We start from the raw sequence: 17068 nt of genomic DNA on the forward strand, positions 1-17068 counted from the left end.
TGCAGGCAGCCCCATCTATACCAAACCGGACTCTGGGTGCAGGCAGCGAGATACACATCCCGCGTAGCCCTCCACATGATTCTGATGTCCGCTTACATGTGGCAGCTACTGCTTTAGAGGAAACTGAGAAAAGCCTAACATTTCTGTGTCTGATGAAGGCATGACAAAACACACTTGTTTACTCCTTTGCCTTTCAGACCCCTGTTCTGAGTGCTGGACATGGAATTCAGAGGGCTGAGTTCTAATCTTAGTGCCACGGTAATTTTCCTTTGGACCCTGGCTGCAGTCCAGCATCTCTGGAGCTGGTGTCCTCTGCTGCACTTTGAGGCTATGGGCCCAGGGCATCATTTCCCCTACTTATCCAGGTCCCCATGTCCATACCGAGCTGTTAAAGGCTGAAAGAAGGCTCCACCACACTGGCTATGTGGGATCTCTGATGTGGGCTCATCACGGTTGGGTAGAAATCCTAGTAGAAATAGTAACGGGGCCTCCCAATGCCAGGAGTGGGAGAGCTGAGGTGGCAGAAGCAGGAAGGGTCAAGGAAGAGCCAGGAAGCTCTGGTGATTGACTCTTATGTCTTTCCACCCACTCTTCTCACTGTGTGTGGGCACCACCAAAGACCCCAAAGTGGGCTAGCCCAAGGACAAGGTGAGAAATCATGTACAGGCTGAATATGGCCCAGGTAATGAGCTGGAAGAGGTAAGTGGGAGGGTGCTAAGGAGAAAATAACATGTAGCTCCTGGAGAAGAACCAAGAGTCCCTCAGCCCTGAGCTCCTCCCCAGGTCCAATGACATGCCAGGAGGCCTGTGGTGTGCCATCTCAGGGAGGATGAAGGACGAGGGACTGTGAAAATGACAAGGACTGAAGAAACACATGTCTCACTGACCCCAGCAAGTCATTTGATCACTCCAGGCCTCAGTTTCTTAATCCCTAAAGGGAATATAATCACGCCTGCTTTACCTGTTTCATAGGTGCAAGGTAAAGTTAATGTAACTGATAAGATAATGAAAAAATAATCATGAACTCATTCTAAGTGGTGCTGTTACAGTTTGGGAGAGTGAATGACAGTCCCACAATGTCTCATCAGGGCAGAGAATCCTTACCTCGAGAGTCAGGGTGCAGATGGGCAGAAGCAGTTGAGTTACAAGAACACAGTGTTATCTAATAATTCAGGAAAAAAGGAGAGCTGTGGGCCTTGGTCATTCCTCACTGAACCACAACAAATTTGATTTAACATTAACTCTACCACAGAAGTGGTTAAGGAGGTCATTTTTCCCACTCAGGCCCAGCAGATGGAGGGTGCCCTCCTGGCGATCTCTCCTTACCTGGGTCTCTGCAGCAGCACCATCACCCTCCCAGGCTGGAAGTGGTTTGCTCGCCATTGTGTTTTCGACATATTCAAATGATGAACAAGTTTGAGACCTTGGCTCGGCTTCACTCTGCATTTGGGAACTGATTTTTCCTAAATGAGGAAATGTAAATGAAATCACAATTGGCTTTCTTCAACTCTTTACAAGTTTAGGGAGGAAGGGAGGACATATAGAAATAATGAAAAAGGTCGAAACATGGCAAAAGCTTGGTTTGCCAACATTCTGTCCCCTGCAAGTCTTGCTAACAGAAATGTCTGCATAATTGTATGCACTGTTAGAGTATGTTCAGTCTCGGAGACCCAAAGGCAAACTGCCCTCGGACCACTTTTCCTCAAGATGTTGACAGACTTTCCAGGTTACAAAGCATTTAGCGGGCAAACTGCTTGGGAAACACTGATCATTCTCCAGGTAGTGTTATATTAACACATCAAATAGCAAATAGATTTCTTCTTTTTAGGGAAAAAAAAGATTTTTTAAACTGGAGGATAATTGCTTCATATATTGTGTTGGTTTCTGCCATACATCAACATGAATCAGCCACAGGCATGCATATATCCCCTCCTTCCTGAATCCCCCTCCCACCTCCTGCCCCATCCCATCCCTCGAGGTTATCACAGAGCACTGGGTTGAGCCCCCTGTGTCACACAGCAAAGTCCCACTTGCTATCTGTTTTACATATGGTAATAGACATGTTTCCACACTATTCTCTCATTTCATCCCTCCCTTTCCTTCCTCCATTGTGTGCACAAGTCTGTTCTCTTATGTATGCATCTCCACTGCTGTCCTGCAAATGGGTTCACTGGTATCAGCTTTCTAGATTCCATATGCATGTGTTAATATACAATGAACAAATGGGTTTCATTTTTGGAGAACATCTTGGACTCTTCATTGTGCTGATGGGGACAGTCATGATTTCCAAAGGGAGGATTTGAATTTGCAGTTTTTCCCAAACATGGTTGATTAGGGAGCCCTGATTTTCCTAGCAACCTGATGAAGACCATTTTGAAATAGGTGGTTTGGGAGACTGCACAGTTCAGTTCAGTTCAGCTCAGTCCAGTTGCTCAGTTGTGTCTGACTTTTTGCGACCCCATGAATCGCAGCATGCCAGGCCTCCCTGTCCATTACCAACTCCCAGAGTTCACTCAGACTCACGTCCATCAAGTCCGTGATGCCATCGAGCCATTTCATCCTCTGTCATCCCCTTCTCCTCCTGCCCCCAATCCCTCCCAGCATCAGAGTCTTTTCCAATGAGTCAACTCTTCGCATGAGGTGGCCAAAGTACTGGAGCTTCAGCTTTAGCATCATTCCTTCCAAAGAAATCCCAGGGCTGATCTCCTTCAGAATGGATTGGTTGGATCTTACAGTCCAAGGGACTCTCAAGACTCTTCTCCAACACCACAGTTCAAAAGCATCAATTCTTCGGTGCTCAGCCTTCTTTACAGTCCAACTCTCACACCCATACATGACCACACAGAGGCCCTTAAAGATCTCACTGGGCAGTACTGTGCAAGCTCACATGTGCATACACCTCCAGAGATTTTGTAACACTTCAGATTTTGATCCTGATTCAGCGGTCTGGAGTGGGGTCTGAGAACTGGCATTTCTGACAAGCTCCCAGGGGTTGCTGCTGGCCCAGGGTGCAATTAGCAGAGAACGATTAGAGTTCCTCCATAACACATAATAGCAGACTAACCTGCACAGTGTAGCTCTTCCTCATGTCGGAATGGAGAATTGCTGTTATTATTGCTCCAGCCTCAATGATTATCAATAGGACATGCTGTGAGAGCCTCTCAGTAGCATTTTGCTTGTGAGCAGAAGCAAAGTAATCGTATTTTCATCAGCAATGGGAGATCTGTACAGTTACTTCCATTTTTGATATGGGGATAAGAAAATAACCAATTCCAATACATATTTTAACCAGAAGTGACTTCATGGAACTACCTTCCTTTTGTTCCATCTAGTTTTCTGTTCCTTAATTTTTAAGATGAGTAACCAATGGTCACAGAAGAGAGAGAAGTCCTGGAAAGCAGGCCTTGCCTCTGATACATGGTAGCACCATCCTAAGGTGGGCAGGAAGTTTCAGGATGGACAGCACAAAAATGTCCTGCGTCGTGTTGACCTCACTCTCTACCATATACCACTTTTTGTTTTTTTTATAACTCTTCATGACGATTTAATTAAGACACAAACCTTAGAAAACTGGAGCACTGAATATTAGCAGCAAGATCAGAACAATCTCCTTCCTATTCTCTTCCTACGAAGCAATTCAAGGCTTGCGGTTTCTATTCAATTTGTTTTAATGACAGTGTTTAATCATGGAGTCTGCTCGGTAGCCAGTTGCTGAATTGAGGTCACACATGTGGCTAGTCAGGCATGGAGCACATAATCTATAACTACGATTTCGCCCCTGAATCTCTGGAGGCTGTGTCATTAATTAACAATGCATTTACTTCAAAAATAATATGCATTCAGGCCTTTTAAAATGTAGCCTTGGCTTGAGATGAGCAGAAGTTTGTGATGAAACATTCACAGCAGTTAGTATTACTGTGTGGAGGAAGAACTCAGCCATGGAAATACCCAATCACTCTGATTCAAAGATGTTTAATGAAAAGTCTTCATTTCTAATTTCTCAGAAGCCCCTGGTATAATCTCTACTTGTGGTTGCTTTCTCATCATCAAATCATAAATGAAAGCCTTCAGAATTCTAGCTCATATGCTTATGCACATCATAAATGCAACATGGGCCATACAAGTTACAAATTATTTACTGTCATCCTGAACTGTAATAAATATTTTTAATCCTGAGTGAACAGTGAAAAAACTTTGACCCTTAGCCTGGTCCTGTCTTTAATCATGAAAACCTGTTTCAACTGACTGTAGCAAAGGATAGTTCTTCTCAGGTGGAAGGCTCCCTCCATTCCACTGTCATTAATGCAAAATCTATTGCTAATATATCAAACTACATTTTTTATAGTTCAACATATAAATACATTTGAACAGGATAGGAATATGTCAGAAGACATATGTTTCTGGTTAGAGGGCAAACAACATTTCAGCTAAATTTATGTCTTGGGCCTAGATTGGTCTATACTCAAAGTTAAGATTTAAAAGATAAAATCTGAAGTGTATGTCATATAGGTTTCTCTGTATCAATTTATATGTCCATATACCTGTGCTTACCAGCCGGTTTCCTTTATGTGTGTTTGTGCATGTGGATGTTAAGTTGCTTCAGTTTGTGTCTGACTCTTTGCGACCCCATGGACCACAGCCCCTCAGGCTCCTCTGTCCATGGGATTCTCCAGGCTAGAATACTGGAGTGGGTTGCCATGCCTTCCTCCAGGGGATCTTCCCAACCCAGGGATCAAACCTAGGTCTCCCATATTGGCAGGTGGGTTCTTTGACACTAGGGCAACCTGCTGCTGCTGCTGCTAAGTTGCTTCAGTCGTGTCCGACTCTGTGCGACCCCACAGATGGCAGCCCACCAGGCTCCCCCATCGCTGGGATTCTCTAGGCAAGAATACTGGAGTGGGTTGCCATTTCCTTCTCCAATGCATGAAAGTGAAAAGTGAAAGTGAAGTCGCTCAGTCGTGTCTGACTCTTAGCGACCCCATGGACTGCAGCCTACCAGGCTCCTCCATCCATGGGATTTTCCAGGCAAGAGTACTGGAGTGGGGTGCCATTGCCTTCTCCATAGGGCAACCTAGGCTCCTTAAATAATACTGAGTTGATGATGTTCAGTACTTACTTTTATAACTTTTGGGGGCTCAGACATTAAAGAGTCTTCCTGCAGTGCGGAGACCTGGGTTCAATCCCTGTGTTGGGAAGATCCCCTGGAGAAGGCAATGGCAGCCCACTCCATATTCTTGCCTGGAGAATCCCATGGATGGAAGAGCCTGGCAGGCTACAGTCCATGGGGTCGCAAAGTGTCGGTCACGAATGAGTGCCTTCACTTCACTTTGTAACTTTTTGGTTGAGGACATAAAGAGATTTCATGTATACACACTTCCAATGGGCAGAGGCCATTGACTGACCTGGTGGGAACCTTTTCTGCTGCCCGTTTTCCATTTTTGTCAGCAAGTACATGACTTTGATGAGAAAACAATCTCATCTGAAAGGTAAGGGGCACTGTACCTGAGGAGGCTGGTTTAGGGAGGAGACTCTGAAGAGGTCGCATCCCTCTGGCAGTCATGATGGGGTCAGATGTGGAGTGAACAATGGCGTTGTCTGCAGAGCCCTGGCTATCTGCAGAGGAAGGCACTTCTCTTTCAAGGGTCTGGGCTCTCATGGAAGAAGCTGCACAAAGGGCCGGTTGGAGAGACAGGATGGGGTCAGTGTCCTCAGGGGAGTCTGCTTGGCGTATGTACCGTCCCGCTGCGCGAGTTCCTGAGTCTGGGAGTGGGAAGGTTCCGATCCCACTGTCCAGGGTCCTCATCTGGCAGTTTGTTTCTAGACAGAGTAACATAGTGAGGGTTAGAGATGGTTCACATAAAAGGAGAAAAGGATCATGAGCGTTTGGATCTGGTCTGGAGGAAAGGGGATATCTAGAATGAAGAAGTACTATTAAGGGTGTAGTAAGTTTCTAAAGAGTGGCATGAAACAGACATTTATTTGAACACAGACATATTCTCATAACATAATAAGAAGTTAGAAGGCTGGCCATCATTGACAGAAAGAGTCATGTGTACATACAATGTGCACAGTTGTCTAGAGTTGTAAGAGAAAAAGAACAGTCATTAGAGGCCAAAAATTATTTTTGCTCACTCTTATTTCAATTGAGAACCATATGACTTCAATCAACGGGTGACATTTATTAACTGAAATAAGAAGAGTAATGAGCACACATAACAAACTGAAGTGATGTCCTAACAAAGGAGATTGTGCATCTTTTACCATGAATTATCATCCGTCCGGTAGTTCACTAAGTCTCTGGCCTCTCAATTTGACTGTGAGGACAAGTAATTCACAGACTACAAGGGCATTCCCCCCAAATACATCACCTATCGTGTGGGCTTCCTTTGACTCCACTGCCATCTAAGATCTTACTGAGAAGGTTACAGGGCCACTTTCTGCCTTTCCATCTACCTTTCTCAATGGCAAAACTCATGAGTGCCCTTTGGAGTTCTTGTTTCCAGGGATCCCACTATTCGCCAAAACAAACCAAGCTGATTTCACCGTATGTGTGACATATTCTGCTGGTTACATCTCAACTTCAAAATGTTTTTTATCCAAGAAAAAAATATAATATCTGAAAAAAATTATTACATAGTTAACTCCTGAAATGAGGTGTAGTTTATCTAAGCTAATGAGATAGCTTCCAAGATTTGCCTGTGACCCAAAAGCCTCCTGTTCACATTACAATCTTAGAATGAAACATCCTTAGTATAATTCATATGACCATCTTAGTCTAGGACTGGGGAATAGGAACATCTTAGCACTGTGTTAGGCATGGTGAGGAATGTAATAGAAGATGTCATGATCTTTGTACCAAGAGGCTCAACAACTAACATTTCAGTGGTGCTTGGAGTCTGGTCTCTGCTAATAACCAATTGTGTGAACTTGCCACAGAAGATCCTTAACCCCTCAAGGTCTCAAGTTCCTTATGAGTTGCTGTGAGAATAAAAATACGTTCACTGTGGAATTTCTTAAATTTAGCACACCATCAATAGCTGAGTGAAGGAAATAATGGATGATGACATAGACAATATGCTAGGGATATTTATTAGATTCCAGTAGATACATGATAGGTATATAGTTTATCTTTGAGGATTTTTCTTACAAATCTCACTGAATGTACAGCAATTAGTATCTGAAGAGCAGATCTGCCTATTCTCCCACTCTCCCCCTCGAAACCTCTTTGCTCTGAGTAATAGAATTCTGGAAATTTCCAGATACTAAGGTGAAAACAAAGCGGGTGGAGATGGGTACAGAGCTGACTTTTATAGGTTCTATTAGGATTAGTGCTTGGTTTTAGAAGCTCTTAGGAAGATGCAGTTCCCATCAAAAGAGAGGATTCAGTCTCCAAAGTGAAAGTTAGCAGGAAGGTGCAGACATCCGTTCTCCAGTATGGTGCCATTTAGCCATCTCACATGCCATCTGATCTCAAGAGACTCGTCATGGACTTCAGGAGCCCTGAATCACACAGCTATAGTCTAAGATCTTTCCTAGAACCACAAGGGCTAAGTTTTAGGTCCATTCATTTCAGGGCCTCCACCCGGTCAGCTTTCTTCTCACTCAGCTTCCCAGATTCTTCATTATCTTCTCTGTTCATTTTCTCCTCAATTAAGCAAACTCAATTGCTACAAAAGAGACTTTTAGAAAAATACTCAGCTGTTTGTATGGGAATGCACAGCCAGAAAAGAAAGATCTTCTTATTCAAAATTTGGTGTCCTTTCTTCATGCTAACCTAGATATATAGCACTCCTCATGTTTAGCATGTCCATATGTTATACTTGGGACAATTTTAACTATCTAAATTGTTTCAATCTCACACAGAAGCCAAGTGGATCAGTCTTTAGGGATGGGATCAAAAATTCATGGAATGTAACTGCTTTGGTGTGTCAGTCCCTGTGTGCCCCAGGGTGCCTGCCATAATAATTTCCTCCCAGCATCTTCAGGATGCTTCAGTTCTGGATTTTACAATTAACAGTTCTAGAGTTCTGTTCAGTCAATGGCTCAGTTAACAGCCACTAAGGCAGCCTTGTGAGCTGAAAGCACACACAATGGCCCCCTACTTCTGGTCAGAGAGCCCAGCTTGCCCTCTGGAACTGGTGCTGGCCCTGAGTACCAGCTGGCTCCCGCGCTTATCCTGAAAATGGAGTCAGTGGTTGGCATTTCTGGCATCTGTGTGGTTCCTGAGAACCACAGTTACTCAGTCTCTCTTCCTGCACCCTCTTGGATCGCATCTGTAGACTTCCATGCCAGGGTTGTTTTTTTTTTTAATCTTACCTCTCTGGGCTTGGTGATAGGCATTGCCTCTAAGGGCAATATCTTTTTTGGCTTGGTTGAAGAATTCTGTAGGCATTTTATGGGTTAATATAGTCCCCTGAAATGCAGACTCAAAAAGCAAAGTAGGATTCTTGGCAAACTTTCTAGTGATTTTCTGGGGAAAGGCCCCAGACATCAAAGCCTGTTGATGTTGCCTGGCCTGGAACACCAGGCAAGGAATAGGACAGGGAGAAATCTGGGGTAGGAAGAATGATAAAGGAAGTCAAACTCTCGTGCCCTTCTGAGGACACCACCATTTTTTTACATCTGTCCCTTTAAATTATTCTTCTTTTCCTTCTCTCCCTCCACGATATTGTCCTGGTTAGAATCTATAAACAGAACTTCTGGTATTCCTGAGTTTTCTCATTCTCTCAGAACTGTGTGCGTCGGCATTAACCTCAGAAGTCATCTGCTATTAAAGCCATCTTTTTATTTCTAAAAATTACAGATGCCAAATGTAGTGAATTTGAAGGACTCAATTGTAAGTACCTATGAAATGAGGTGTGGACAGTCAGGAACTCAGATAGCATATGCCAAGTTCCCCCTCAAGCAAAATTTCTCCAGAATGCAAAAACCTTTGGAAATAGAGTTTATACTGAAAATGCTGACACCTTCTTTATGTAGTTTCTTTAAGGCACTATAAGTTTCTCACAGTTCATAAAAAAAATACTGTAACCTAAAAAAGTGTTAGATATTGTACTTTTGAAGTCAGTTTCCGCCCCCCTCCCCAGGGAATTATAAGAACTCACAAAATAATTGAAAAAGATAAGAATAAAGATCATGACATCTGGTCCCATCACTTCATGGCAAATAGATGGGGAAACAGTAGAAACAGTGACAGACTTTATTTTCTTGGGCTCCAAAAATCACTGCAGATGGTGGCTGCAGCCATGAAATTAAAAGACCCTTGCTCATTGGAAGAAAAGTTATGACCAACCTAGACAGCATATTAAAAAGCAGAGACATTTCTTTGCCAACAAAGGTCCATCTAGTCAAAGCTATGGCTTTTCCAGTAGTCATGTATGGATGTGAGAGTTGGACCATAAAGAAAGCTGAACACCAAAGAATTGATGTTTTGAACTGTGGTGTTGGAGAAGACTCTTGAGAGTCCCTTGTTCAGAAGGAGATCCAACCAGTCCATCCTAAAGGAAATCAGTCCTGATTATTCATTGGAAGGACTGATGCTGAAGCTGAAACTCCAAATCTTCGGCCACCTGATACGAAGAACTGACTCATTGGAAAAGTCCCCAATGCTGGGAAAGACTGAAGGCAGGAGGAGAAGGGGATGACAGAGGATTAGATGGCTGGATGGCATCACCGACTCAATGGACACGAGTCTGAGTAAGCTCTAGGAGTTGGTGATGGACAAGGAGGCCTGGTGTGCAGTCCATGGGGTCACAAAGAGTCAGACATGACTGAGCGACTGAACTGAACTGAATTGAAGAATAAAGTTCAAAGGCACACGCTGGCTTTGCATCCACAATGAATTGATTCAGCCTTGACCTCAGCAAGTCTAAGTTCATTTTTGTGTCTATGAAAATAGCTGCCAGAAGAGCCTTGCCAATGAGTTTAAGGATTGGGTCACTAGGTGGATCGGCAGGTTTCATTCTCTCAAGGTCATCAATGACTTCTCTGTCCCTGGTAACTTGTCATCCCATTTGCTTTCTGTCTCCAAGGTAAGTTTTCTCAATTATCACCACCAATAAGCCACAGATGTTTCATGAGATGACTTACAGCAGTGCTTCCCAGTCCTTTTAAAGTCTTGGCACACACAAGAATTATTTGACTCACCAAGGAACACACCACCTGCTCCTGGACCCCTGGCCACCTGAGACCTGAGGGCTCAACATCTCATTACACCTGGGGTCCATTCATGGCACATCAGCATGGTAGGGAATCTCTTCCTTACTATGGACTTGGGACCTTCTCTTACTATCACCTTTATTTTGCATACCTGTGGCAGGAAAGGAAACAAACAGATTTGCAGTCTGTGAACAGCTGATAGAAGGATCTCTAGGCCCTTCTTTTTTGGGAAGAATGTTAAGAGTACCTGGGTTAGGAATACTGTCTGGCCTCAAAACTTCAGTAAAGAGGGATTTATTGTGCCGGAGAGAGGGGATGAGTGGGCTAGGGGTGAGCAACCAAGAAGGGTGACATTCTGCATGCGATGGTGGTGAGAAGACATTTTGGAGAAACATTTCAACCTGGGGCTTTTCAACTGTTAACTTAGGATGTGCAATACAAACTCTCCACTCAGCTCATCAGTGAGCATAAGCCCTCTGCTCCCGAATCGCCCCCGGCAGGTGGCTTTAATTTCCTCATTTGAAAATTAGATTATATAACCTCCACTATAGAGGTGCTCTGAGGACTAGAAACACAGCATACAATAAACAATAGCACAATGCCTGGAACAGGTACATAGCTATCATTCAGAAAATGGCAGCAATTCTCAAAATAAGTGTTATTAGACAACTAGCATCCTGGGGGCAGACTGGGTTTTACCCATCTCGTCAGAATTCACAGGAAGCCCATTCCTGCCTCTACTTTACCTTTATTCCACTGAATAGCAATTATATGCTGATAGAGATGATGAGATTTATAGGCCGAGAGAGTGTCTGGTTTATTCTCCATCATCCATACTCAGCACAGTGCCTGACACATAGTCAGCTCACATGGAGTGCAAGAAACAAGAGGTGGATGAAAAACAGCTCTCATCTTTAGAAAATTCTTCCTGAGATTAAGTTGAATATGAACTTTTCCTTTTGAAACCCCAAACTGCTGCTTTCTGATCTCACTTCAGCAACCAGAGAAAACAGCTGACTTCATTTTTCTGTGTAGCTATATTTCTCTTACAGCCAGACTTCATTGATTCAGATAGCCAGGGGGATAAGATCATTCAGAATAACTGAATATTTTAAAGACAGATTTCTTAATACTTCCAAGCCCTTAGAGCAAAGGTCAGTGACCAAGATGAAGGATAGCACAGGCAATGGGGCTTCAGCATCCACCTTAGTCCCGTCCCTGCCTCAAAGCATCGCTGGGCTGGAGGTCCCAGGTCTGGCATCATTCCTCCAGCCCTCATCCTCAGGAATGCAGATGCCAAGCTGAGTGTCAGCACTGCCTTTAATATCAGCACCCACAGTTGTACAAGAACCAAGTTCTCACGAAGGCAAGTTGCTGGGAACTACTTGTAGTGAACAGTTGCAATTGTTTAGTAACTTCTTATGTTTTTTACATAAAACAGTGAGGATTTTCTCTTTTAAAACAATTTGTTCTTATAATTGTCTTCTTCTTGAATCTTCCAAACTTGTTTCACACTGTTCCCTTACATTATAACATTATTTTCAAAAATAGCTGCAAAGGGAAAATCTTATTTCCAGCACTGCTTCAGATAATATAAATTTCCAAGTTGGTGGAATCTGCATTAGCACTGATTTGGAGTGTCTGGGAAGGGCCACAAAATCATTTTTTCCTCAGCCTTCTCTTTTGCAGATAAAGTATCTCAACTTTTTTTTTTCACAGATCCTATCTCACAAATCTTTAATTGCTTGAATATGTAAACCAAAACTCCTGGTATTATTAACATATCTGTCCAAAGAGATTATTGCATAGGACAGACTTAAGCAAATGTGCCTTGAGTTCCCAATTAGTCTAAATATTTAGAAGAATGAAATGAAAAGAGAATAAGCTCCAGAGTTGGAAAGAGGAGGCTTGATGACCTTCCTGGCTACCTGCTGGCTGTATCAAAAAAGTGATTTTTTAAAAAACTATTCTGACTTCATATAACCATAGCTCATTGGTGATAAGCCTGGCACAGTACATATTACAAAGTAGGTGCTCAGAAAGTTTCCAGAAGGGGTTGTCAGGAGAGGTGAGGGCCTCTTGCAGGTACATGATACCTGTACTGTCACAGAATTGAAGACTAATCAAACCTTTGCCTCTGTGGTCAGAATTCTACTGCAGCACCTGAGTACATTTCACTAAACAGCTACCCTGTTTATTTCCTAAGCAAGTGCCAAGTGACAGCCATTTCCTTGGGGATTAGTTGATCACATTGTCATGAACAATTACAAACATGAGGCAAAGTACTTGGAGTTGGTTGCAAGCTGCCTGGTGTATAGAAAAGATGGAGCCCATTCTCTCAAGAAATCTATTTTGGAGTTGACACCAAAAAGGTTTTTTAAAAAGCCTAGACAAATGAGGTTTACTGATTTTCCTTTGCTCACAGACTTATTACATTCTCAGGGAACACTCCCAAATTAGCAAGCTGTGATTTTCAGTCTATCCTAAAATGTTATATACTTGCTTCGGTGCAATGATCTATTCTCGCTTATATATTCAAGCAAACTACTTCATTCAATATCACTGTTTTCCTCCCTTCCATACTCATAAATCCTCAGAAAATGGAAAACTTTAAAACCCAAACTCATTTTTACTCTGAGAACTTTGATCATATCTACAAAGTTTCAGCCAAACATGCAATAAGGACCCAGTGTAATTTACCAGCCAGAAAGAGCAACTTACGGGTGTTTAACATTCATACCATATTATTAATTGGCATACGTTCCTATAAGGTAATTGTTCATGTACCTAAGTCTTTTCAGGAGTTCTCTCCAAGTTCCTAAACATCTTAAGCTACATGTGGCACTGGCAATATAAACTTAAACTGCAGATGGGAGAACAGATCTCTTTATTTGCACATCCTTCTCTTCATCTGTATGGCTGAAACAAGTTAAAAAAAAAGCCGTAAGTCTGTTGCCAAAGTCATATCAATTACATGGAGGTTATTCATTCTAAGTTTACTCTGTGGTTTTGTTAAAGTAGTCTAAAATGACTATACTGGCTATTTACTCACAAACGTTGGGTAACTTTTGACTGTGGCATTAAGATGACCTTCTGGAAGAGTAAATTCAATTTGATGGTTTCAGAATGCATGTGGAGACTTAGCTTCTAAGTTCAAATTGGATTTAAGCTTTCTGAGATTTTAAAAATATATAGGAGACTGCAAACTTGTTTTCCCACCCATGTGTTCTCTTTGATATGAAGGAAGACTGGAACTTTGGGGGTCTGGCGAACTAGTACATGGGCTTCCCTGGTGACTTAGCAGTAAAGAATCCACCTCCCAATGCAGGAGACACGGGTTTGATCCCTGGGTTGGGAAGATCCCCTGGAGAAGGAAATGGCAGTCTACTCCAGTATTTTTGCCTGGAAAATCCTACGGACAGAGGAGCTTGACAGGCTACAGTCCATGGGGTTGTAAAGAGTCGACACATCTTAGCGAGCAAACGACAACAAACAACACTGGTATACAGGGAATGGAAATGAGAAAAAATGAAGGGAGGTAATATAACACATATTTTGAAAAGAAAAAAAAAACATTATAAAACTCCTTTGTCAAGGTGAAGAACAAGTTATTTAAACCAACATAAAAGACGTGCTACCTCAGGATGGGTTGGTATCCTGTGGACCTAATACTGTTAGTAGTAAGGTCACATAAAATATTGTAGTGGGATATGACTTAAGGACATAAATTGGAAAAGATCAGGAATATGTTCCAAATGTCTGTGCTGACCATGAATTCACAGAAGCCCTTCTTGAATTTATGTAATTATTCATCTGGCATAAACCTTGAGAGAGAATTCCTTAAGTTTGCTATATGTTCCTTCCTGTCATTGACATTAAGACAACCTCTTCAAAGGTTTCTGGGATGGCCCTTGGTCAAGTATTCTGAGATTTTTTTTTTATGCAACTTTCCAAATCCTTCTTGATTTTACAAATTTTAATAATTTTCTCTAGACTCTTATCCCTCTAGACTGAAAAATCTTGAGCTCTTCACATAACTCCTTCGTGTCTTGCTATACTACTGTGCCTGTCTTGTAAAACAGTGGTCAGACTTGTACAGGGTATTTACTGTGGTCTTCTTGATGGCTCAGATGGTAAAGGATCTTCCTGCAATGCGGAAGACCCAAGTTCGACTGCTGGGTTGGAATGATCTCCTGGAGAAGGCAAAGGCTACCCACTCCAGTATTCTTGCCTGGAGAATCCCATGGACAGAGGAGCCTGGTGGGCTACAGTCCATGGGGCCACAAAGAATCAGACATGGAGTTGCAAAGAGTCAGACATGACTGAGCAACTAACGCTTTCACTTTCATAAGAGCAGGGTAACATGATCACTACAGTTTAAAAACCAGCATTTGCTTGACTTGGTCAGGTAGTCTAGGAACAGACCTGGATCCCAGATTCTTGCATCTTGTTTCAGAAGTCACCACTTCCAGGTTAAAGTCCTTATTAATCAGAATGCAATATAGATTACTCCCATCTCTGCACAGAGAGATGATTACCAATCAACCACTTTCCTAATCATATATCAAGTATTGTCCTCCTCAGATACTTTTCTTATTGAAAAAAAAATTTAATTTTATTAGCAAAACTTTCTAGAGTACCACCAAAATGTAGAACCACAATGGTTCTAGCCCTGACCTGTGACCATCATTTTTTTTCCTAATTTAAGAAATGCTAATTTATCTCTCTCTTTTGTTTCCTATTATTCTTACTCATTCTATATCCATGACATAATTGCTCTGATCTCAGTTTTTTTCCCCTCTTTGTCTAATAATAATTTAGCTATTTGTTTCTTTTAATCCACTTTGGGACTGGTGCTTATAAAAGGCATGCTTTGCTTTTGTGCTTAGTTACTCAGTCGTGTCAGACTCTTTGTGACCCCATGGACTGCAGTCCACTAGACTTCTCTGTCCATGGGGAGTCTCAAGGCAAGAATACTGGAGTGGGTTGCCATGCCCTCCTTCAGGAGATCTTCCCAACCTAGGTATCAAACCCAGGTCTTCCACATTGCAGTTGGATTCTTTACCACCTGAGCCATCAGGGAAGCCCTTAAAAGGCATAATAAAGTTCTAAACAAACAGTGTTTACTGGTTCTCCTTAGTTCAAAGAGGTATTGTATTCTCAGATCACGTTACCAAATTAGTAAATTACAATTTTCCCTTAGAGAAGATACAGCATATTTATCCTAAAAGGCTATCCTTGTATCTGTTTAATGATCTAACTTCTCTCTCAGCTTCACTCCATCTCTATCTGCTCTGCCAAAAGGAAGTGAAAAGTTGAACAATTATCTGGTGAATCTGATAGACACAGATGGCTATTATGGGTAAATCTGTCTTTCTAAATCTCTAAGACTCATTATCAGGTTTCCTGAATTATATGGACAACTGCCTCTACTCTCCATTTTACCTGCCTGGATAACATCTGCTCTGATAAGGCAAGTGAGGAAAGGGAGGAAAGGAAATAAATTGGAGGTAAGCTGCTGCAGGAAGAGTGTCAAAGCAACTTAATTTGTTAGGAAGCCTATAAAAATAGAGGAGCATGAGGGGATTCAGATTTATCAGTTTAAAAACAGATTAAAAATATTAAAATGTTTATAAGAGCTTAAGCATCCTATGTATTACAAACCTATTTTTTAAATTAAAATTTTACATACTCTAAAATTATAAATTATTTTAGTTTGCTTTTATTACAGTCATTATTAATATTTAATAAAGGGCTCCAGAATGATAAGAATTTAAAGCTCATAGATGTTTTTCTCCATTTGTCTCTCTATATATTCAATGCTAATGATTTTTCAAATTGTATCCAGAAAGGAAGAAAAAAGCTTAAATCTTCATGCCCTGAAATTTAAAATAAAAAAAAAAATTCACTTTCATGTGCCTTACTTGCTTGGTTCAGTATTTTAATTAATATAAGGTAATCTATTTTAAGTGGATATTCAAGGATCATTTATTTTTCTTTTATGTGACCGTAGCTGAAATGTGGGTGAAGAGAAGGCTAAAATAGATATGAGCCTATCTTTCCAGTTCAGCTGTCACTCTCCACTCTCCAATATTCCATGGTTGTTTCTACAGGAAGATAATAAAGAAGTAATGAAATCCAACAGACCAAAGGATATGAATATGGGTAAAAATATATAGAGACTTTTGCTTCTGCCCATTAAGGATTAACTATAATAGGAACAACATACACTATTAAACACTGTTTTCAGGTATTGGACAGCAGGGAGCATCGAACTTGATCTCCGGATGAAGGAAAACAAATGAAGTGAGCTCTGTAATGTCTGCAGCCAACTGCTGGGTGATGGCTTCCAGACTGAAAATGAAGAGGAGAAACATGAACAGAGTCTGGAGGGCCTGCTGAATTGAAGAGGTTGATATAGGCATGTGTGTGTTGGTGGCGGCGGCGGTGGGGTGGGGGGTAGTCAAAGCAGCTAGAATTTGCAGGGCTATGTCTTGGAAAGAAAGGATAATAGCTGCAATTTTCTTACAGTCTTCAACTATATATTAACCTGCACAGGCATGAGATTCATGAGGTCAGAGAAGCAATGACTATGAAGCTGTAGGTTAAATAATTTTTTGAGCTCACATAAGGCTGAAAATAGTTTACATTTCCATCATCCATGGAGGATACGCCTTTCAAAAGATGGACCACGTGATAGAGTCCTAAAAAGGGTAAAGCCATGGTCATGAAGCTAAATCATTCCAGAATAAAGTCTCCCTTGGATTGTCATAACAAAACTTAAGAGCAACTTGAAAAATAATATTAATCTGTAAATAACTGCACCCCAAAATAAAGAACAACACTATAGGAATGTAATGAAATCAAGCACTCAACAATGCTTGACAAAAATTGACAATCTCTGGCATCC

General features: G+C 41.7%; 1 protein-coding gene across 4 annotated transcripts in view; it reads right to left on the reverse strand.

Annotated features, from left to right (window-relative positions):
- The window catches only part of NCKAP5 (NCK associated protein 5), a 1043181-nt gene that overhangs the window by 72383 nt on the left and 953730 nt on the right, over nucleotides 1-17068 (reverse strand). For all 4 annotated transcript variants that reach the window (XM_040228410.1, XM_040228409.1, XM_040228412.1 and 1 more), the window contains 2 exons: nucleotides 5503-5817; nucleotides 1327-1463 (listed from right to left, as the gene is read on the reverse strand). In XM_040228410.1, the coding sequence (XP_040084344.1) occupies nucleotides 1327-1463; nucleotides 5503-5817 (452 nt within the window). The remainder of the gene's footprint in view (nucleotides 1-1326; nucleotides 1464-5502; nucleotides 5818-17068) is intronic.

The sequence above is a fragment of the Oryx dammah genome, unplaced genomic scaffold (genome assembly GCF_014754425.2).
Source record: "Oryx dammah isolate SB20612 unplaced genomic scaffold, SCBI_Odam_1.1 HiC_scaffold_27, whole genome shotgun sequence".
NCBI classification, from domain to species: domain Eukaryota; kingdom Metazoa; phylum Chordata; class Mammalia; order Artiodactyla; family Bovidae; genus Oryx; species Oryx dammah.